This window comes from Eleutherodactylus coqui, chromosome 1 (assembly GCF_035609145.1).
Source record: "Eleutherodactylus coqui strain aEleCoq1 chromosome 1, aEleCoq1.hap1, whole genome shotgun sequence".
NCBI classification, from domain to species: domain Eukaryota; kingdom Metazoa; phylum Chordata; class Amphibia; order Anura; family Eleutherodactylidae; genus Eleutherodactylus; species Eleutherodactylus coqui.
The window spans coordinates 480,103,551-480,127,753 of record NC_089837.1 but is presented as its reverse complement, the minus strand read 5'-3'; the positions used below and the strand labels follow the sequence as shown (position 1 = coordinate 480,127,753).

At 43.7% G+C, this 24,203-nt stretch overlaps 2 protein-coding genes across 3 annotated transcripts in view; both read left to right on the top strand.

Annotated features, from left to right (window-relative positions):
• LOC136606429 (inactive dipeptidyl peptidase 10-like) overlaps positions 1-12,111 on the top strand; it is a 37,422-nt gene extending 25,311 nt beyond the window's left edge. Inside the window, exons 6-8 of the mRNA XM_066589007.1 lie at positions 6,633-6,730; positions 9,737-9,860; positions 11,966-12,111. Coding sequence (XP_066445104.1) covers positions 6,633-6,730; positions 9,737-9,860; positions 11,966-12,079 — 336 coding nt within the window. The 3' untranslated portion in view covers positions 12,080-12,111. The remainder of the gene's footprint in view (positions 1-6,632; positions 6,731-9,736; positions 9,861-11,965) is intronic.
• A 45-nt stretch (positions 12,112-12,156) lies between these two features.
• LOC136587016 (inactive dipeptidyl peptidase 10-like) overlaps positions 12,157-24,203 on the top strand; it is a 37,095-nt gene continuing 25,048 nt past the window's right edge. For both annotated transcript variants that reach the window (XM_066585425.1, XM_066585430.1), the window contains exons 1-5: positions 12,157-12,207; positions 16,666-16,764; positions 19,830-19,921; positions 21,485-21,532; positions 23,767-23,885. In XM_066585425.1, coding sequence (XP_066441522.1) covers positions 16,750-16,764; positions 19,830-19,921; positions 21,485-21,532; positions 23,767-23,885 — 274 coding nt within the window. In that variant the 5' untranslated portion in view covers positions 12,157-12,207; positions 16,666-16,749. The remainder of the gene's footprint in view (positions 12,208-16,665; positions 16,765-19,829; positions 19,922-21,484; positions 21,533-23,766; positions 23,886-24,203) is intronic.

The window sequence follows — 24,203 nt, the reverse complement described above, 5'->3', positions numbered from 1 at the left end:
ATAAAATCATAATTTTCAGTTCATTTTTATGTATTTCTGTTGAGTAATTACAAGGAATCTACAATGTGCTTTCTTATCCAAAATGGAGAGCTGGGGAGTGTGCGGATGGCAGGGAAATTGGATCAGGAAGGGTTAAGAGGCTTGCATTTCTTAATACTTTTGTCGCACTTTTGGACACTGCAATCTTTACTCACACGGCTTCGTACACAGCTATTTAGCTGCGTTCAAAAATCGGACAAAAATTGGGACCATCTGAAGCATCGAATTTCAGTGTATTTATTCAGGTGAGCGCCGAATGAATAGAACATCGGCGATCGTTTTCGGTCGCCAATTTAATATGCTGTCTCCAAAGATAGGTCTCGCCTAGAGATGAGCGAACGTACTTGTTTCGAGCAATTACTCGATCGAGCACCGCGATTTTCGAGTACTTCAGTACTCGGGTGAAAAGATTCGGGGGGCGCCGGGGGGCGGGGGGAGGCGTGGCGATGCGGGGAGTAGCAGCGGGGAACAGGGGGGAGCCCTCTCTCTCTCCCTCTCCCCCACACTCCCCGCTGCAACCCCCCACTCACCCACGGCGCCCCCCGAATCTTTTCGCCCGAGTACGGAAGTACTCGAAAATCGCGGTACTCGGGCGAAAAAGGGGCGTGGCCGAGTACGCTCGCTCATCTCTAGTCTCGCCCTATCTTTGCCGAGATACGCTGGAAGCTCCCTTAAACTCCTATGGGGGCTGAAAAAAAGGGAGGGGGAGGGAGTTTAGCTGCATCCAACACTGGGAAAAGAAGATAGCTGGTTCTCTTTAAGCATGACTAGGCATTCTAAGGATTTCTGCCGATAGAGGGATTTCCGCGCTGCAGCATATTTTTTTTCCGATACGCCGCAGCCGCCCGTGTGAACAGCAGAAAATATGCGAAAAGTTTGGGATTTGATCGCGGCTATTCTTCATTCATGGGATTTTACAGTGTGTACTGGTGACTGCAAAAATGCATACAGGCGTGTGAAAGAACCCTTAGTCTGGGTCTATGTGCCCTTCCAACAAATCTTGGATTGATTATAGCACTTGTCCTTGGATGAATGGCTTACTACTCTAGTGAAACTGAAGTATAACAAGGTGTGTAATGCATGTTAATTAACCGCCAAGTGATTATTAAGGCAGTCATTAGCATATAGATTTGCAAATAAACTTGACTGCATCCATTCTGCATGTCTGGCGGTTTCTTTCGGGCTGTTATAAATGTCACTATCAGTTATTGATTTATGTAAAACATTGTCCTGGCCTTTAGTTCAATGAGAAATAATTACATTCTTCACTTGCCTGTTTTGCATTTTCCTCAATACTTTCGCTGCTGCAGAGATGATGCAGAAGGAAATTTATATGCCAGTCTAAGACTGAAGTTCATTCAAGTAAAAGGCACAAAATGTATTAAAAGGCACACCGCAGGCTGTTCTAGAGACAGAAGACGGAATCTAAGTCTGTCATGAACAGGTGTAGATTTGTACTAAAATCTCAACTATTTTCTGTCTTTTGTAACAATAAATCGAAGTAAGGCAAAAATGTGTTGACCATGGCCCCTCTGGGTAATCCCACCCATTTTAAATGTAACCTTAAAAGCTATGAGCCCTGTTCTTGTCAGAGTGCTACACACAGTAGAGGAACAATTATCAATCATGCTGTTGGAAGAGGCTCTGGGGCAATGTGAAACTACGCATGTACTTGAGTGAGGCCTGACACATGTGCCGCACAGCTCATGATAAACACAGTATCAATAACAGTAAAGAATAAGTTTTACTATAAGGGTGACTACCCACTACAGTTTTTTTTCACAGCGAAATTCGCAGCAATTTTTTTTCTGCAGGGGTCTATGGGACATGTAATGTTAAATCCGCGATCGCGATTTAACATTACAAAGTAATATAAAAAGTATATAAAGTATATATTTTAGGGCACCCAGGCGGGTGCTCTTTCGTCGTCGTCAGCAGCTGCATTGACTCCTATAGAAGCCAATGACAGCTGCAGGAGAAGGGAGGTGGGAGGGAGTTTAGCAGCCTGACTGCTAAACTCCGTCCCCCTTCTCTTCTCCTCTCCGCCCCTTTCTGCTGTTTGCAATGGCAGGGGCAGGACTGGGGCGACGCTAAGCCCACTGTTGCGTTCAATAATGTGCAACCACAATAACATAAATCACAGGCACGACCGTGCACAAAGGAAAACAAAAACTAAAGGGGAATGCTCTCCCTATCGTCCCCTAACCCGGGAGGGGACCCTGCCTACTCGGCAGACTAACCGCGCTGAAAAGTGCGAGCCCACACTCGAACCTGGGCCACTGACCAGTCCCTAACTGGGAGCCCTAGCGCAAAACAAAAGGAGAACAAAACCAAACAAAACAGCAAAGAACTTAGCTTATCCAGCAGAGCTTCCACCAGAGTGTGTTGCTCGGTCGCTGTCCAACAAGGAACTGCAGAGAATCATTGACCAGCACAGGAGTAACCGTTAGCCCTGCTTAAATAGCAGCAGAGCTACTTAACTCCAGGTGCTGACTGACATTATTCTTGTTACTACCACACCTCTCAGCTCCAGGAGAGGTAGGAATGCTACTAAACCCTGGTTTGGCCTGACAGCAAGGTGGGAACCTCAGGACGGCTGCAACACCCACCCCTCCCATTCCAAACAGCAGCAAGGGGAGGGAGCTCAGCACACTAGCTCCTGCCCCATCCCGCCTCTTCCCCTTGCAGAGAGCTGGAGAGGGGGTGGAAAGGGGAAGACAGTTTAGCAGAGCTAAGCTGTCTCTCCCCACCCGACGACGTATACACCTCCCCGTGTATCACACAGTAGTGTATATCAGCCGGCCGTTTTCACGACCGACCGATATACTCTCGCGTAAATAAGCCCTAACCATGTAAATAGGCTCACACACTAATACAATACAGCCATAGCTGTTTACAAGACCTACCTTAGCCAATGGTGCTCTTGGTAACCTTAATTTCTCACTACATAATGTCACCGTAGCTGATCCATAGGCCAGTCATTTAAACCTTTTACAACTTGATGCACATGTTGAAAAAAGTATAACATAAGACAATATCATTGCCATGCAGTTCCCTAAATGACTAGTTTATATAATCGTTGTAACATATTAAAGGGGTTGTCCTACTTAAAGGGGTTGTCCCGCGCCGAAACGGGTTTTTTTTTTTTCAAATAGCCCCCCCGTTCGGCACGAGACAAACCCGATGCAGGGGTTTAAGAAAAAAAAACGGATAGTACTTACCCGAATCCCCGCGCTCCGGTGACTTCTTACTTACCTTGCGAAGATGGCCGCCAGGATCTTCACCCTCGGTGGACCGCAGGTCTTCTGTGCGGTCCAGTGCCGATTCCAGCCTCCTGATTGGCTGGAATCTGCACACGTGACGGGGCGGAGCTACAAGGAGCAGCTCTCTGGCACGAGCGGCCCCATTCAGAAGGGAGAAGACCAGACTGCGCAAGCGCGTCTAATCGGGCGATTAGACGCTGCAAATTAGACGGCACCATGGAGACGAGGACGCCAGCAACGGAACAGGTAAGTGAATAACTTCTGTATGGCTCATAATTAATGCACGATGTACATTACAAAGTGCATTAATATGGCCATACAGAAGTGTATACCCCAACTTTGTTTCGCGGGACAACCCCTTTAAGGTGTTGTAAAATAAGAAAAGAAGTTACCCAACAAGTCCCCCATTGCTCATGTACTCACTCCTCCCAGTCCTCCGCAGGTCACTGTACTCCGTTACAGCTGATCATGTTCTGTCTAACCATGTGGCGGGGGTTCCGCTTTCCTGATCCGTTCGGAGTGCAGATAAGAGGAAACCTTGTCAGTGAACGGCCTTGTCTCTGGATGCAACCGAACATCACCGAACGGTCCCCATTGACTATAATGGGATCCATTTGCTTTCCGCTCAGCTCCCCGCTTTTAGCCGAGAGGTTCCAACGTTGATGTGAAACCACCCTAGAAGAAGCACCACAGCACAAGCCCTTTAAATGTGGGCTCCTACACTTCTTTTAAATGACATGCTTGGCATCTATTTAGATTATTTTTTTTATTAAATGCATTAATTTATTTGATTTAAGTCCATTTTTATGAAGTTTATAGAGCGCTGGAGAAATCTTGCTTAGTGATTGGGAAGAGCGGTTAATATTCTCATCAGTTCCCGGGTAATAATGCACATGAGAACTGTATAAATGCACATCACTTCAGAGGATTTGCTTGCAGAGAATATCATTACAGATTCCATTTACAGCCTTTAGAATATCTTTGCTTTCTGTAATTTTGCTTCATTAAATTTTCAGCTATGAAATCTCTATTGTCTTTTCCTGTGCATATTCCACGAGATAATGGAAGCGAGTCTATATCCTCAGCCCTAGAATACTCATTAGGCTTACTACCTGCGAGCACTTCCTATTCAAATGCAGAAATTTATAAATGTACTTTTCTCTTGGATGGAGAAGATTGCTAGGCAAGGACTTGTAGTTAAAAGACTGTCCTTCGGGTTATTTTAGGGGCATTTCTTGAATTTACTAGTAAAAATCCTTGAGTTGTCCTCATCAGCCATTTTTAAGCTAGATATAGCTGTATGACAGGTATACTCAGTAGGGGCCCACCTGCAAGAAAAGTATATGGGACCCCGAGTCTTCAATACCCCATCATAGAGCATCCCTCGTGTCTTAAAGGTAAACCTTTCACTAGGACAAATGCAGCATATAAGGCCTAATTTCCACAGCTGGATTTCCACTGGCGGAAATCCGCGGTGTTTTACTGCAGCTATTAGGTTCTATTGTGTTCCCCCAAAATAAGACAGTGTCTTATATTAATTTTTGTTCAAAAAGGTTTAACTTTTTTACATGTATAGCTGCCTGGACACTATTTAAATTGACTTTTTTAATTAACTGTTAGCAGGGCTTAATTTTGGAGTACGGCTTTTATTTCAAGCATCCTCAAAAAGCCTGAAAAATCATTTTGCATCCTCAAAAATTCTGGAAAATCATGCTATGTCTTATTTTCAGGGAAACAGGGTACTGAACCTAATAGCTCAATGTAAATGCTGCGGAATTCCGCAGCATAAAAATACCCACAACATGTCCTATTTGTCGCGGGAATACGTGCGGATGTCTTCCATTGTAGTCAATGGAAGCCGCCCGTCACGTTACACTTCCGCTGTAGCACAGCGCTGTAGCGCCCCGCCCACTGCCGGCTACATCATATGACGCTCCCGGCGCGTCATGCACTGTACTGTGCATGCGCGCCGGCAGTGTCATGCGGGAGCTACGCAGCAGATCCAGAGGTGAGTATGGGGTCTCTGGGGGGGTACCGTGACGGACTCAGCTGCGGTATTCCGCTTGCTAAGCCCGTCACGGCCGTGGGCATAAGGCCTAAGTCATTTAATAGCAGAAAGAGTGTTGTTCCTCAGGTACACACATGGCAGCTTACTATGAAAAGTTATCTGAAAACTTTGTTTCCACGATTTTTGAGCATCAGCAATGCACTTTTTTAGAATGATCTCGTATCGCATCGCTGCCGATTTTTTATCGCAGAAGTCAATTGGACTTGCTAATGTTAAATTCGCATCGCAACGCAAATTTGTGTGTTGCAATGAGATAAAAAGAAGGCTCCAGAGGGAAACGTGGGAGATAAAAAACGCACATCGCAGAAAGATAAAGCAGGTCGCGATTTTTTGTTTTCTGAACACCGTATGAGTGAAAATATCGCAGATGGGAAGGAAATCATTTTAAATCATTGGTATCATAAATCTGCGTTTTTACTCACTCTCACATCGAGCGATTTTCTCGCCCGTGCAAAACTACATTTAGGGTACTGTAATATAATTTATTTAAGTAGGGGGTACATACAGTAGCTTAGAATACGAGAAACCTTGATTAAAGCCCCCTGCACACAACCGGGTTTGAATTGTGGAATCCGCAATCGTCTCCCATGCGGATGATCTGCGGCATTCTGCACCAATTCAAACTAATGGAGTATCCGCATGTTCACTCACACGAGCGGACAGCAACTACGATGTTTCGCTTACGGAGAAAAAAATCACAGCATGCTTAATTTTAATGCAGGCTTTGCACATACGGCTTCCATTGAAGTCAATGGCAGCTGTCTGACCCGCGGCCCTTCTACAATTGACATTGCGGAAAGGTCGCGGGCGTGGGAAAAATCTGTACTGTGCATGTTCAACGGCAAGCCATCCGGACCATCCACAGTACAGAGAAAGAAGACGACTGGCAAGTATGCAGGGTCGCCGTCCGTGGTGAGGGCTGGATTGCACTGCTGGATTCCGCATGCGGAATCTTACCCATTCGTGGTTTTTTTTGGCTTCCTCTGGATCAACAAGTGGGGGGGGGGGGTTAGAAGCAGGCTGAACTAGAGGGATATTGTCTTCATTCAGCATAACATACTATGTTACAAAAATATATCTAATTCCGACAGGGTGATATTATTTCTGTAGCCTAGAACTCATTGTAGTAAAGTCTATGATCTGCAGTCATTTGTGATGTGTTTGCTGTGTATTCCTGCATCTTTGTACTCACAGATTATGTTTTATAAGTATAATAGACATTTTTTAATGAAGTCACCAGTTATTATTTTCAATACTTGCAGGCTGGACAACACATTCCTCAAGTAAAGGTCTTTGTTGTGAATCTGCACGGTCCATCACACTCTGTGGAGATACTTCGTCCTGATACTTTTGAATACAGGTAAAGCAACACCTGACATTTGTCAGTGCATCATTTTATAGAACCTAATAGCTGTTCCACATGAAAACCTTGGGAACACGCTACAGTGTACACAATGCATTGCGTACTGCTGCGTGCCAATAAATCCCCATACACTATCTTGGAATATATGTGCGCGTAATATGAGCCAAGATAGTGCATGCTGCGTTCTTTTTTGCATGCGCATTTCCCGCGCTCTATGTGAAAGCTACCATTGAAAGTAATGTACAGTTTGTTACCACGTATTATGTGCACAGTACTCTGTAAAAAGCGCTCATGCGAGAGAGCCTTTAGAGGATGCACCTCAGTGGGACAATTTAGGTTTCTAATATAGAATTAAAATAAGGTTTCTCTATGCTGTTTCTTAGCTTCATTCACTTGCAGACTGTTCACTGAATCCATAATATCATAGGGAAGAGTAGAAGGAGACTTGAATTACAGCAACGCATTTCTAGCTCCCAGTTGAGAGAGCTAGATATATAGAAAGGTTATATAGAGGCCTCAGACCTGACAGCCTCTGCTGCAGTGTTGGTGTAGGAGTCCTCTCATGTATGCATGTGTCACAGCTGCTCCTGTTGTTCCTGAGTCTGCAGTTGGTGCTTGGTCTTCAGTTCCAGCTTGGTCCTGAACTTGCTCACTCCTAGGTTCTGCAAACGGCGTGGTGTTATGCAATTCTTGACCAGTCCTGACAGGGTTAATCAGCGCCTAGGTTCCCCCACAGGACCGCCCTTGTCAGGGCGAATTCTCTGCTGTTGCTAGGCAGGGGCTTTCCATCCCCTGCTTCCAGCATAAGGTTAGATCCCCTGGTCACTTTCGCATTCCAAGACACACTTCCAGCATTGAGCATCCGGGTTTCCAGAGTCGGCTGTCTGCCCTGCCGGTCTGATCCATCTACTGGTTGGGCGACACAGTGGATCCACATTAAATCCTCAAAAGTTTGCTTTGTTCAGCAACCAGGAAAGCATTCATTGCCATTCACACAATGCACTGGTATAGGGATTTCAATTCAATTGGAAGGAGATAGAAAGTGTCTAACATGTATAGCAAGATGTGTAAAGGTTTTCACAGCACATGCTACTGTAATACATTTGGTACAGTTTCTGCCTGTCTGGTATGGATTTATTCTGTCTAATTTTAGGTTAATGATAACACTGGCCAACACATATTTTGGTGCAGAGCGTTTGATAGCGGATCTAAGGTATATTTCGTGTGCTGATTTTAAATATGCCATCCATTTTCCCCTATCAGCTCTAGTTTCTGTGATATAGGCACCTACTGAATTTTATTACCCTATTCCATATTACACATATGATCGATATAATTAAACAAATACCATACAAATTAGTGTTACTTTCTACAATATTGTGATGCAAGGAACAAAACAAAGTAGACTATGTAACAATTTACAACAAGGGGTGGCCCAAGCTGAACTTTTGCACCCGGGCCCCTGAGCCTTTAGGTACACTCCTGAACACAACGATTGTATAGCTATAAAACCCCACAACACCTTGGGCGACAAATGTACACAACCGTTCCTCACTACTGGTTGTGACAAACTAAATGTACTAATAAGATTGATGATGTGACACGGCGTGGCTGGCCATGTGCATTCGCCGAAACTATAGCTAATGGAGAGAAACTGTTTGCATATTCGTAAATAATAGGCCAAATATACACTTAATCAGTTGTAACATTTCTGGCACCAAAAGGTTTTTACAATTTTGTTGGCCAGTGTAATAAATCTGCCCCATCATACTTTTTTCTGGCCTGGTAGATTTTTAGTAAAGTTTTCATTGTAGGCATTCTTTTTTCTTGGATCCTTAAAGGAGTTTTCCTACTAATTGGTAGCAGCAGGGCCATTAGTGGCAGTGGGGGGGCTGCATTGTATAGAAAAAAAATAAACAGAGCACTCCCCTTCCCTTGCCACTCTGCTCCCCCAATGATACTCTCCGCACTCTGGTTCTCTGTTACATCGGAGGCAGTGGTCACAGGGGTTGTTTACCCACGTGACCGCTGCAGCTAATAGAAGGCCTAACAGATTCCGTGGACCCAGAAGCGGTGGTCCGACAACATGGTGAGTATATTACTTCTATATCGTTTTAGGCACAGGGGGCTTAAAACTATATAAAAGAAATAACTCAGATCACCCCTTTAAGACACAAAAAAAAGTTCTGTGGGGATGCAGTACTTACAAAAACAACGCAATATCACTTCTTCTTAGGTAGAATACTGCAGAGGCTATTTATCAATGCATGTTGCTGGGACAATTTATACATTTATTCTCTTGCCATTAAAGAAATTGTATTTCAACGTGGTTGTTAATCAATAAAACCAATCCCATTGTGGCCCATTATACAGCAATCTTCTCTCCCCGGTGGTCAGATTGCAGTAAAGAACACCTTCATCGAGCCTGCCTATACCTTATTATACAAGACTTATAACAGCTTAAAGGGGGTTTCCATGCAAATACTATTCTATTCTCGGGATAGATAATCAATAGTTGATTGGCTGGGATCTGGCGCTTGGTAGAGATTGGAGCAGAGGCAGTTAGCTACAACCCCTGTGTAGTAGCCGATGCGCGTAAATATAGGTGCAGCTGTCATTGATTTTAATGACAGCTGCACATGAGTCGGAGCCAACTGCTTCTGCTCCAACCCCTCTGTATTGCTATGCTGACAGCAGTCGCCCAATTAGCTAATTGGCTGGGGTCCCAAGCGGCAGAATCGGGCGGTTTAACTATTGATGACCTATCCTGAGAATAGGTCATCAATAGTATTAGAACCCCCTTAAAAGACATCAACACATCTTTCAAATGCTCTAATAATGATGGGCATAATATGGTAAATGGCCACATGATCTCGCCAGCATTATTGACAAGATTGGGCGGTCATTGGCCATTGTAGGTGGGGTTTCTTCTGCATGTGATTACTGCATCGTTGGGCCATATCCTTACCATTCGGCTTTTAGTCCTCATTCTTTTCCTTCTAGGGAGTACTATATTACTCTAGTAACATGGGTAACCAACACCCAACTTGCCGTGCAATGGCTGAACCGCTCGCAAAATATGTCTCTTCTCACCATTTGTGATACAACCACTGGGGCCTGTGCGGAGGTGAGTCATTAATATTTATACTCCTATGTTACTCACGGGTAGAAATGCCCAATACAATACAACCGTCAGTACGAGATCTAACAGACTTGTACTATTCTCTACACAAAGCCTTAATAAGAGTAGAGTACAGTACTGAATTAATCATAATGGTGTTGGTTTTTGTATCATTAGATCAGGAGTCGGAGACGAAAACCCTCATTTAGATCCTTTGATCAGCACTTTCACATAAGCAGCAGACAGTAACTGTCCGACAAAATTTGCTGCCTGGGGCAACTGCCGTAGTAAGCCTCATTACATACATTAATGTCCTATATACAAAATCGGCAGGAAACACTGAGAGTTTTATGAACATTGTTTAATGTCTTTTTATGATATCTTCCATTGTGATAATTGTATATGCAATCAATAATAGCTATAAATGGTGCAAACATAATAGAAAAGCAATATAGAAAATTCATATTGTTAGTAAAAAAAAGTTTATCTAATAATGAATTTATCAAGTAGGGTTGTGTTTACATATAAAGAGCTCAGCCTTCAGAAGTAGATCATTTAGCTTATCACAGGAAGCCATATTCCCATGTTGTGGAAAATATTCTCTTTGAGAAAGGCCTCCAATCAGTGGCAAAATCTGCACGTATTAGGGCCTGTTCGGATCTTGTTATGGACTCCATCCAGGAGTCCTGTTAGGGTTTCTGTTTAAAAGCATGAAAATAGCAACCCAGGACAGGACCTGAATGGAATCTCTCTTGGCCATTAATAAAAACTTCTGAAACAAAGACCAGTAGGTCTCTGTTTCAGCAGATTTCTGTTCATTTATAGCATTTTGTGCCAAAAAGAAAAGGCAAGTCCACCATGTTATTCTTTTTGGCACAAAATGCCAAAAATGAATGGCAACCTGCCAAAATGGATACTTGTTGTTCTCCATTTCAGCAGTTTTTATTAATTGTCAAGGTCCTGTCCTGGGGTGCCGTTTATTTTAAATGGAAACCCTGATAGGACCCGTGGATGGAGCCAATAACAAGGTCTGAACAGGCTCTTACATGTGGATTTGGATGCAGATTTCACTTTTGGCATTATAAAAATGTGAAGATGGAACAATACCTCTACAGCAAAGTCTATTAGAAGGCAGCATTCCTGCAAGGCAACATCAGAGTTTTTAACAAAACCATGTAACAATGACTGGGAATTGTGAGCTAAAGCCAGAGTAACCATGCACAGACAGCTGTTTCGGGGTGATTGCCCATCATCAGTGTGCAACAGATATCTGGCTTGGCTAGTGAGAGGTCTATAGACATGAGTCAGGAAGGGTATCGCTTCTCTTTAGGGAGAGCCAAAATAACCATGCACAGCTTCCTATTTGCATATTTCAAAGAGGAGCATGGGTGGCCTTATAAGCCTCCTCACACACCTTCTAGGTGCTCTCCCTAAGGAGAAACTATACCCACCTTTGGCATTTTAATGGGCAAAATCTTGAGCAATGGAGTAAGTCCGGAAGAAAACTGAAACATATTGGGCATGTTGTGGATTTGAAAATCATGGCCAAAGGCTTGGTTCACGCGACGGTGCAGTTGCTGGAAACATTTATAACCAAAACTTAGATTGATCGAGAAGCGAGAATTTTCTGAGGCTGACTTCAGGCTTAATTTATGCATATTATTACTGGCGTGGGAGAAAGCCCAGTGAAACTACTTCATGGTCTATTAAAATTCAGCATGTTCACATTTTTTTCTCAGTTGGTGAGCATTATAGCTGCCATCATAACTTTATTATTAAACATAATATGAATTTACTTCATTAGGATCGTGTCAGACAGCTAATACAGCCACACTTTATGGCCCGTGTTATCGCTGCAACACTCCAATTCTACTGAACAAACCTAGAATATCTATGTTTGCAACATTCTTGGGATGAAGAAGCACATAAAAAATGTCCTCATCTTCATCGAACTGCTTTAGCTTTTCCTATATCTAGACTTAGCTAAGAGTAAAAAAAGATTGAGTGCTTTCCTAATGTCATGCCCATTATTTCATGTAATATCTCACACATATAAAGATGCCTTCATTTGTTTCATAATAACAATGACCAATTATTTTCATTATCACCAGCGATCACTTACTGACATCAGCATGGTCATCTCCAACACAAGAGGACAATGCAGCCTCGTCTATTACAGATCTCATACGCTCGCAAGAAATGCTTCATTATCAGCCAAAGCATAAGTATCTGCCATTGGGCAGTTATCATCATGCTCACTCCCATCAGCCCTTGCTCAAGATAATAATAATGCTGTTACTTATTGTATCTCTAGAAGTTCCGAACGTCCTCGGATATTTGGATCAGCAGTCAGGTAAACCCATCTCTATCATCTTATAGTGCTCTTTATGCCATTAGGCCTCCCTCCCACAGGGCGTTTTATACAGCATTTAGCGCTGCCTTTTCAGCCCAGCGCTAAACGCTGTACAACACTCCCATTCATTTCAATGGGGCTGCTCACACAGGGCTGAAAACGCAGCCCCTTCCAACGCTGCGCTTTGAAAGCGATGCATGTTCTATTTTGGGGCGTTTTCAGCCCTGCGTCGCCCATTGAAATGAATCGGCAGCGGTTTTAGCACTGCTGAAAACGCGGCAACACTTGGTGCCGCGTTTTTGGCAGTGTTAATCGCTCGCCGATTTTCGGGGTGAGGGCTTGTAATAGAAGCCCTACCCCGAAAAACAGTCCCAGCTGGCTAGAGAAAAAAAAGAAAATAACACTCACCTAGCCACTGCGGTCGGGTCATAGCCGCTGGTCTATGCCGCTGATCCGGGCTTCCCCTGCATTCACAAGTCTATTGCCGTAGGCCAGGTTTGAGAACCCCGCCTCCAGCAGTAGAGTGCTGTGATTGGTTGTCGGCACGCTCGATGCCCAATCACAGTCCTTCATTGACTGTCTCAGCCAATCAGCGCCAGCAAGCTCTGATTGGCTGAGACAGTCAATGAAGGGCTGTGATTGGGCATCGAGCAAGCACCGACAACCAATCACAGCACTCTATTGCCGGAGGCGGGGTTCTCAAACCTGGCCTCCGGCAATAGACTTGGGAGTGCCGAGGAAGCCCGGATCAGCGGCAGAGACCAGCGGCCGCAACCCGGACTGCAGCAGCTAGGTGAGTATTGCTTTTTTTTTTTCTTTTTAGCATTCTTGGCTGCGTTTTCAGCCGAGCTGAAAACGCAGCCAAAATGCTGGCATAAAGTATGCCAGCGCTGCTGAAATGGGGCGGAATCTGCAGTAACGCAGCGTTGAAAAACGCTGCGTTTCTGCAAACGCCCTGTGTGAGGGAGGCCTTAGGCCTTGTTCACATGATATAAACTCCACGTTGGGAACATACAACATAGATATCAATGGAATTCCAAGCCAGAAATCCACTATTATCCATAGATCTGCATGGGAATTGGCCCCATTCAATGGACTGATCCGCATATTCCAAAGTGGAATTCACATGTCAAATCTTTATTCGTAACTCAGATTTCAAACATGCACCCTATGAACTATGAAATGGATTCCTATTCAACTCGATTGTAAAAGGAAGCAGATTTTAACATAGATTTTGATGCCTGAAGCTGCCCAAAGAAAACCCAGTGTGAATAGGGCCTTAACCTTTTGCAATCCAATTTTGGATTCAGGGTTTCCTAGGGGGTTTTCTCTTTGTGCCATTATACAATGGTGCCATCTGCTGGCTAGAGCCAGTACTATAGTATGGGACATGCTGGAGAGGCCCCCGTCAACAGAGTGGTCAGTAATATACAGTAAAAATACCCTGCCGGACGTCTTCCGACATCTGAGCTGTACAGCCTTCAATCAGAATGTCTTTAGACGTCAGACAGTGGATTGGAGAGGGTTAATAGGGTTTCTGATCCCCTTAAAATGCCTACTTTATTCTCATAACTCAAACATACTTACCTTTTAAATAGCCATGCTACATTAGATGCCTATTGTAGATACTTGGTAGAAACATTACATTCCGTTAGAAACTTTAATAACTTTAATAATGACACATTTCCCACAAATATCAATTTAAGGCCTCTGTTGAAGCCAAAATGTCAGCTGGTTTAGAAACAATAAAGACGGATGGCACATAAAGGGCATAAGATTTGGGCTGAATAAAAGTAAACTTTTGGTATACTGATGTCTCTGCACTTTTTTTTTTACTATTTTATTAATGGATGGAAATTGGGACGGATTGTTGCATTCTTCTACTTTGGAGTCAAGTTATGCTCCTTCCACCCCCTCCTGTCTGATATATATCATCATAGGCAATGTGAGTGAGGTTGGCTGATAGGTCCCTTTTATGGACCCAAAATGAGGTCACAGGTGGGGGTATGGTGGGCAGTCACATCACAAGATTTGTTAGCCCTCTAAATTGAGCACTGGAACCCACTGCTGCCAACATGCTACAGTGAAGTGTTCTCTTTAAGAAACTATAGTAGGAAGTGACATCACTTAAAACATCATCAGACTGGGTTGTCAAGGATATAGGCTGGTGGGTGCTCTGTAGAGAAGCAGTGCATGTGATGATATCACTGAGGTGATGAAGTCATGATGTGCAGAATTGGTGTTATAGATGGAGACATAATATGACATATGGTACCATTCCTCTAAATTTAGCGTCAAGACCCATAACTGCCAGACAGCCATGGTAGGTACAACCAAGAGCGGGTACAACCATGAGTATGGCTCATGTCAGATATATAATGCTTCTTCTTTAGGGCTCCATAGCATGTATCGCCACCTCAGACCTCACATCACAGTAGTCAGTGTCACTGCCCTGGTGACTTAATGACTGATGATGTCATCAGGGAATCTTTCTATGGCATGGGATTTTGGGTTCCCTGCATGTGATGCTGTCACAAGGTTGATTACATTATTGGGGTGGTGACAACAACATAAAGAGCATTATTCTTTAAACTGCCTGATGTGACCTCTTTAAGTCACCAGAATTGGTCTTGATGGCTGGTCTATGCAGCCTATTAGGACATATGAACACCATGGAGGGTTACTAGTAAATAGCCCATCCCAGGACAGTGACTGTATTGGAAAATGCATCCACTTTAAGTCAGTAGTCATAATGACCTCCCTATAGGCCTTGGGCTGGGCAGCATCTCTACAGGCATACAACTCACCCAGTCTGCAGGTCCATGTTCAGAGGCAGCAGTGCAGACTCTGTGACCGCTGACCTATATCCTCTGAATCTGTGCTGCGTATAGGACGCCACACGCAGATGCCAAGGAGGAGAGATCAGCGGTTAGACTGCACTGCTGCCGCCGGACTGGACCTGACTGAGCGGCATTAAATGAGAAGGCGGGCCAGATTGGGCTCGCAGGTTTTGTGTTTGACACATGTGCGCCAAGGCATTTTTATATATTAGATGATACACTTCAATTGCTGCGGTTTAAATGTACAAGTGGGCCGGCTTAAATTTCAAAATCACTGATCTTCAAGTGACAATTCCTTCAATACAAATAATCTTATCCTATAAGAGGGAATCTCTATTCTGCACTGATGTACATAACTGTGTAGCAAAACCCTTAAGACAACCTCTTTTAACCCCTTGAGTGGCACGCCCGGAAATTTTCCGGGACGAGCTCCACTGCTCATAGTGACATAGCCCGGAAGATTTCCGGGCTATGTATCACTATGGGAGCTGCAGAGCACAATGCCACAAGCTGTGACAGTGTGCTCTGCCTGCACAGACCCACACAGAGCAGTGCAAGGGCTTTGAAAAACCAGCAGAAGATATTGCCGGCATATCTGCAATGTCCTGCTTTGTTTACAGGTTGCCATAGAGACCATCGGCTTGTCAGAAGCAAGCCGATGGTCTCTGTGGCAGGGAGAGCTTGGTGCTTGGCTATCAGAGGACAGCTAGGTACCAGCTCTTAAAGCAGAGATCAGAGAAAACCTCCGATCTCTGCTGTGTTAACCCTTTACATGCTGCAGTCTATGTGACTGCAGCATGTAAAGGGCTGTCACTGCAGCATGTAAAGGGCTGTCACCATCAGACCCCCGGAATGTGATCAGGGGTCCTGATGGGTCCCTGTGGAAGTCCCCTAAAGGGACAAAAAAAAAAAAAAAAAAGTTTAAAAAAAAAAAAAAAAAGTTAAAAAATTATTTTTTAAAAAAATTATAAAAACACTTGTCTCCCTTTACTTTCTAAAAAATCAAAAATACAATCACACATGTGGTATCCGTGCGTCGTAATGACCCAGAGAAGGAAGTTAATGCATTATTTAACCCCTTAATGACATGGCCCCTTTTTTTCTTTTTTCCCCATTTCTTTTTTTCCTCCCTCCTGTTTAAAAAATCACAACTTGTCCTGCAAAAAACAAGCCCTTATATGGCCATGTCAATGGAAAAATGAAAAAGTTATGGCTCTTGAGACGCAACTGCAAAATTAGTTGAAATTCAATGATTAGACCATTTTAAAAAACCTGCCCTGGTGGGCACGACAGGGTGGTAGGAAACCCGCCACTCAAGGGGTTAAATTATTCCCCAAATAAGCAAAAATCTTTCACTATAAAACGGCTTTGTTTTTCTGTGACTGCCAGTTTCTAATAATCCAACGACCAGAGGCAAGCTGGTATAGTACCAGAGATCTTATCCCTGTGGCACCATTTTAATTAGTTTAATGCTGCATCCGGGGCGTAGAAAATCTGAGAATGAACCTTATGCTAAAATGACTGCAGAATCTGCTTCGCTACATTGTGTTATCTTCATAAAATTGCAACAGAAGAATCTTGTTCCTGCTTTTACTCTAACACTTTGTTCTCTTCGCAGGCCGCCCCGCTGTTTTCTGCAGACTTTACTTTTCTCCTGGTACCAGTGAAGCAGGGAGGACAGGGGGAATATATCCATATTGCCATGTTCTTCACACAGGTAGTGATGCTATCATCATCAGCGTGCCAATTATCTTGGCATCATTGAAAGCATGAAAATCAAACTCATCTTAATGCCAGCGCTTTCTGTGGTACTCGAATCAAGTCAGGCTCATAACTTTAATGTTAAAAGCTGTTGCTCTAAAACAAAGTACCTTGTAATATAAGTGATATAGTCGTCACCTCTGGTGAACCCCTTTATTGTCAGATTTAGTAATGCTAAATTCTCTGGTATAAAAAAAGACAAAAGTATTATAGAGGTCATAACTATTGGCTAACCTAAAAAAATAGTGGATTCAGCTCATTTAACCGCTTAATGCCACAAGATGTAAGTTTACATCTTGAAAGGGTGGTAATTAACTCAGAAGTAACCCCTCACCATCCCACAGCAGGAGTCAGTTGTGACTGATAGCCGACCTCATGCTGCAACAGCGGGAATTGATGAGGAGACCGATCCACCTTTTAACCTTACATGCTGTGATCAATGTACATCGTGGCATGTAAAGGGTTCACGGAAGGATCGCAGAGGGCTGATGGGTTGCCATGTATGCCATGCACTTGTGTCCGGGCCTGCCAAGGCCTGTGATAAGAATTTTGAGCGATAATGCATTGCAGTACAGAAGTACTGCAATGCATTATCATAGTGATTAGAGGTTCTATGGTTCAAGTCCATAAACCAATGTAATGTCCAATGCAGAAAAAAAAACATAAAAAGCTAAACAAAAAACACTTTTTTGTACATTTTCTCGTGTGTATAAAAAAATTTTGAAAAATTAAAATAAAACCAAATGTTTGGTATCCTTTTATCCATAATGACTTCTGCAATGAATTGAACACACTATTAATCATGCACAGCAAAAGCTGTAAAACAAAAGCCTAAAAAATGGAGGCAAAATGCTTATTTTGTTCATTTTGCCTCCCAGAAAAAGCAGTAAAAGTAATCAAAAAGCCATATGTACTCCAAAATGATACCATTAAACTCTACAGTTTGCCACACAAAAAACAAGCCCCCACAGAGGTCCTTCCATGGAAACATAAAAGAGTTATGGGACTTTGGAAGCAACAATGAAAAAAATTTTTTAAAAAGGGTCATTATTGCACAAAAGTGGAAAAATAATCCCAAAATTTGTAATTGTCCTAATTGTACCAGCCCGCAGAAAAAAATGTATCATGTCATCTATTAATTAACACTGTTAAAAAAACAAACACAAGGGCAGAATTGATGCGTTTTCTCTCCCTGCCTTAAAAAAAATGTATGTGTTTCACAATACATTAAGTAACCAAAAATAGTACCAATGGAAACTACAGTTCACCACGCAGAAAACAAGGCTTTATATGGCCATATTGATGGAAAAATAAAAGTTATGACTTTTGAAAAGTTGAGATGAAAATCCCCCAAAAATCGTTGCTTCCTTATGACTAAAAGAGAACATGTCCTTAAGGGGTTAAAGGACTTTCTAAGCATGGAACAATACCCAATAAATTCAAATCACTGAAAATATCATATGCTTATGTAGTCACCATAAAGGGGTTGTCCAGTTGTAAACTATTGATGGCCTATACACAGGATAGGTCATCAATACCGTGGTAGATTAGGAAGTACTTACCACCTGGGACCCCCGCCAATCAGCTGTTCATTGGGTCAATGTGCTTGTAAAGCGAACTGATTTCTGCGGGAAGCAGACAGCTATGTTCTCACTAGGGTGGCCAGGCTTGGTATTACAGGCAAAGTTTCCAATGAAGTGAATGGGAACTTTGCTTGTAATACCAAGCGTAGCCACCCTAGTGAAAACAGAGCTGTCTGCAGAAATTAGTGCATGAGCAAAATGGCCCAGAGAACAGCTGATCTGTGGGGATTCCAGGCAGCAGACTTCTATTGATTGCCTACCTTAAGTCTATTGTACTGCATGCAGTGAACTTCTGGGTTTCTTTTAGTCGCGGCTGCAGACTGCCAGGATTTTATGACTTGACTCTTGCAATTTTATGATTTGTCCATGCAGAGGATTGAAGCTCAGTATCAGAAAAATGGAACTCTAACCACTATAAAATACTGAAGCGGGCTGTGCCAAATTATGCAGTTTATCTCCTATTTATAGGATAGGGCATCATTTTATGATTGGTGAGGGTCCCAGCAGTCTGACCTCCACTGATCGTGACATCGAGATTTCCAAAGGTCCCAACATGAATGAAGCAGCGGTCACACATGCGTGCCACGGCTCCATTCATTTAAATTACAGCTCTAGAGATTGCCGAGCGCTTGTACCCAGCAATTTCCAGCACTCCCACTGAAGTGAATGAAGCAGCAGTGCATATGCTTAACCACTTCTTTATGTATGGGGGGACCTTCTGGACCCCAATCTCCAAGATCAGTGGATCTGTGGATGGGGGGATAACTTTATAACTTGGCCCAACTCCATTTAATCATGACGAACTTTTGGATCTATTTAAACACCTTCAACAACTATCAGATGAAGAGTTGTTCGTCCGACCGACTCCCACATGCAGGGGCGTAACTATAGGGGATGCAGTTGCACCCGGGCCCAGGAGCCTTAGGGGGCCTATAAGACCTCTCTTCTCCATATAGAGAGCCCATTACTTATGAATAAAGCTTTATAGTTGGGGGCCCTGTTACAGGTTTTCCATTGGGGCCCAGAAGCTTCAAGTTATGTCTCTGTGCAGCATGGTTTAGGTATGGGTACGGGCACAGATACAGATAGAGGGGGGGGGGGGGGCCCAGCTCACGTTTTGCATCAGGGCCCCTGAGCCTTTAGTTACGCCCCTGCCCACATGCATGTTAATGTTTGGATTGGCCGAATATTCGTGTGTTTAGGGAGTTCGGCCACAGCCATACAGCTCTGGTGGCGGCTTATCTCCTGTGGTACAAAAGGAGCTGCTATTGAAATTCAATATCTCTGATCCGTCTTTCCTTTGACATCGTCTGTTAAGGGAAAGTTGAGCTGCCCCCAACCGCATCAGAGAACCTATTATCTTTGGGTTCGGATGGCTAAACTCTAATGTGCATGAGGGCCATAGGAGTCACTAATCTAACGCTATCTTCTCGTGCAGCTAGGTGGAAAAGAAAACTCTTTACAAATGTTGACTTCTGGGGAATGGGACGTGACAAGGATTGTGGCCTACAATGCAGACAACAAAACAGTGTGAGTATTGATTTCTGGTGTAACGGTGGGCTGACTGAGGATTATGGGGTTAAAGGCTTCCCATAAAAAAAAACAAAAAAACGTTATTTTATAGATGTAAAGAGCTTCTACAATACAATAGATACTTTGAATAACAAAACAAAAAAGGCATACTGGTCAGAAACAATGCAAAAGTCATAGCAGATCGGAACAGGATGGGTAGCAGAGAGAAGTCAGGAGACCGGTGGGGTGGAGGGTACCATTTTGAAAAGTCAAGTTAATTAGTGGAACAGATCTAAATGACAATCCAGTCATACACGCAGGTAAAATTGAGAAAAACTTCTCAGTGCTGATAACCTAATATTTCAGAGACCCGTGTAATCCTTTGCCTCACATAGAGCTACCTTGGTCGGTACATCTATATTCTTGGTATAAGATATTTCTTTGTAGCCAGTGATCTTGGAGATTGAAGCCTTTAGGGTGAAGTCACACGAACGTATATCGGCTCGGTTTTCATGCCGAGCCGATATACATTGTCCTCGTGTGCAGGGGGGGGGGAAGGATGGAAGAGCCAGAAGCAGGAACTGAGGCTCCCGCCCCCTTCTCTGCCTCCTCCCCGCCCCTCTGCACTATTTGCAATGAGAGGAGGCAGGATGGGGGCCGGGCTAAGGTCCGGGAATTAGCCCCACCCCCATCCCGCCTCTCCCCATTGCAAATAGTGCAGAGGGGCGGAGAGGAGGCAGAGAGGGGGCGGGAGCACCGTTCCTGGCCCTGGCTCTTCCATCCTCCCCCCTCTGCACACGAGGACAACGTATATCGGCTCGGCGTGAAAAACGAGCCGATATACATACGTGTGAATGCACCCTTAGGATGCAGCATACCATACTATTATGCGTTTGCTGTCTTGCTGATTTCCAGTCTCACCTCTGATATATGGTAAAAGCTTTATAGAATTGGGCAAGTGCAAGCAGCGCTCAATGTACAATATTGTATGCGGTTACCCCTAATGATGTAGTCTGGTTTAATCATCTTACATGGTCTAATAGGCATGCCTAGATAATAAGGGTCAGGAAAAGTATCATCTTTCCTTAAGGAGAAGGTGAGTGAGGAGACTTATAAGGTCATGCCTGCTCCTCTGGGAAATATGCAAATAAGGAAGATGAAACAATACCTCTGCAGCGCCACCTATTGGAAGGCAACGTTTCTGCAAGTCAATGTCAGACCCTTTATACAAGTCTTTATAACAATGATTGAGAATTGAATATTTCCCAGGGAAGCAAGCACAGCCTTATAAGTCTCCTCACACACTACCTAGGTGCTCTTCTTAAGGAGGGATGATACCCTTCCCAATCTACGTCATAGGCCTCTCCTAGCCAAGCCAGAAGGCTACTGCACACTGATGAGGGGCAAAAACCCAGAAACAGTTTCCTTTGTATGGATTCTGGCTTGGTTTTCAATTCAATAAAGAGTATGACATTGATTTGCAGGAATCAACTCAACTTAAGATCTTGTCTATTAGATAATTAATTCAATTTGCTTTAAATTGACTTTGTTCTGACCTTTCCCATCTGTTATTGATACCAGTTATTTCCTAAGCACTGAAGACAAACCCAGAACAAGACATCTTTACAGGTAAATGTTTATATGCTCCCATTTCATCATATATACCCTACCGGCCCTCACGAACCACATTGACCTCCATGCATAGGGGTAATTCATAGAGGCAATAAGTCATTATGTATTTGGCAGGGTGCACAATTACTTGATATTACCAGTCCTATAACTGATGTGTGCAAAGATACAAGTCCAATGACATATAGTGAGGGATATCACAAGGTCAGCGTCCTCATCTTGACCCATCAGCGGTAACACCAATAAACTTATAAATGTATGTATTTGATCCCAAGCTGTGTGTGCAAAATACTTCAGCAGTCAGGGGAGTCATGGCTCCATAACTAATGTCACTACAACAGTGGTGGCAAATAGGGTACAACTGCTTTGCCACGTTAACCCCTTAGTGACCACCCCATAGTGTTTTTACATCCTGCCTAAGTGGGCTTTAATCCCCGAGGACGTAAAAACATGCATCCTCTGGGGATTAACCCTTTGCAATCCAATTTTGGATTCAGGGTTTCCTAGGGGGTTTTCTCTTTCTGCCATTATACAATGGCACCACCTGCTGGCTAGAGCCAGTATTGCGGTATGTGACATGCTGGAGAGGCCCCTGACAACAGAGCGGCCAATAATATACAGTAATAATACCCTGCCGGACATCTTCCGACATCAGAAGCTGTACAGCCTTCAATCAGAATGTCTTTAGACGTCAGACAGTGGATTGGAAAGGGTTAAAGCCCTGCAGGCTGTAGACATCATAACTCCATGCTGTCGGTTCCCGGAGGTAGCCAACAACCTAGAGCTGTCATCCTGGACCGCGGGGAGCCCCCCCTTGGTAAAACGACCGCCGGTATCCACCGGATAATGGCGATCGCATTAAAGTAAATAAAAAGTTAGAAAAAGTTAAAGATACAGCTGCCCTCTTGAGTTTTTTTTTCACAGCGAAATTTGCAGCAGTTTTTTTTCTGCAGGGGTCTATGGGACTTGTAACTTACCGCGAAATTGCGATTTTGCGCGATCGTGATTTTAACATTACAAGTCCCATAAACCCCTGCAGAAAAAAAAAACGCTGCGAATTTCACAGTGAAAAAAAACTGTAGTGGGCAGTCACCCTGAATTGGATGTTCTAAATAAGACATTATATCGCTGTACATGTAGAGTTTTCAAAGTATGTTTTCGAAGAACTTCATTACAGTGACAGGACCCAAGCAGCTAGATGCTCCGGAGCCCCAGCAGCGGCAGAGAGGTAAGTGTATATTTTTTTTTTATTTTTTACACCAGATAGGAATGATTTTCAGGGGCGTCAAGCCGCTTGGGTCCCTTCACTGTAATGAAGTTCTTTCCTTAAAATCCTCGCCTGCTAAAAGTGCTGCGTCTGATTGGCTGAGCGCTCAGCTAATCACAGGCAGCACTCTGCCATTCATTGAATTAATTGAATGGCAAAGCGCTGCCTGTGATTGGCTGAGCACTGTGACCAATCACAGGCAGCACTCAGCGGTCATTCAATGAATGGCTGAGTGCTGCCTGTGATTGCTTGAGTTCTCAGCCAATCAGACGCAGCCCTTTCAGCAGACTGGGATTTAAGATCCCCGCCTGCTGAAAGAACTTCCTTACAGTAACGGGACCCAAGTGGCTACACGCGCCTGAGTCCCAGCAGCGGTGGTGAGGTAAGTATATATATTTTTTTATTTTTTACTATAACTAGGATTGATTTTCAGGAAAGGGCTTATATTTAAAGCCCTTCCCTGAAAATTATTGCGGGGGTGCCGGCATACTATTGCTTTCAATGGGGCCCCCAGCAGCTGCGGGACCATTGAAATCAATCAGAGAGCTTCGGGATCCTCTGCCACAGCTGTGACAGCTGTGGCTGGGGATTCTTTACTCCCCGCAGGGAGTCCCCTTGACACGCACCATGGACCTATGTGGTGCACGCATGTCCTATCTTTTACAGGTACGTGCGACATGTGAACACAGCCTAGGGAACCAATGGCTCTAATAGACGCGTGATTATATGCACACGTACATACACACATAAATGCCCTCGTCTGAATGCACCTTAAGTATGTGTGTATAAATATGCATGCCTCTTCGGATCGATTTCATTTATGCCTGAAGAAGAACCCTGCGTTGGTTCGAAAGCTCGCATTAACATCATGTATTAAAAGGTATCAAAAGATTACTTGGTTTCTCTTGCTGGGAACAATCACATATTAATCTAAAACTAATGCCCTCCTTTCTTTATTTTAATGCAGTGTGGAAACATCGGGCTCTCTTAACCGAACATGCTTGACTTGTGACCTAATTCCAGGCTGCCATTTTGTGGATGTGGAATTTAGTCCTGGAGGCAGCTTCTTCATCCTATTCTGTAAAGGTGACTGGTTCTAAAGAACAACTTACACGAATCCAGTATATTCATAGAAAACATGATGTAATTGTGTATTTTCACGCATCTTCTTCCTCATTGGGTTTTTTTCTGCCTTCCTCTGGATCAACGTTGTGGGGGTAATAGGCTGAGCTGGATGAACATATGTTTTTTTTGGCCTTACATACTATGTTACTATCTCTTGGCAAAATAGATTGATTGGCTGCAGAGGTCATCTTACTTCCAGTGACATCAGTCACAACAAATGGCAGAACGACAGCACAGGGGGCACTAAAGGGGCCATGTTGTCCAGTAAACGGACAACTC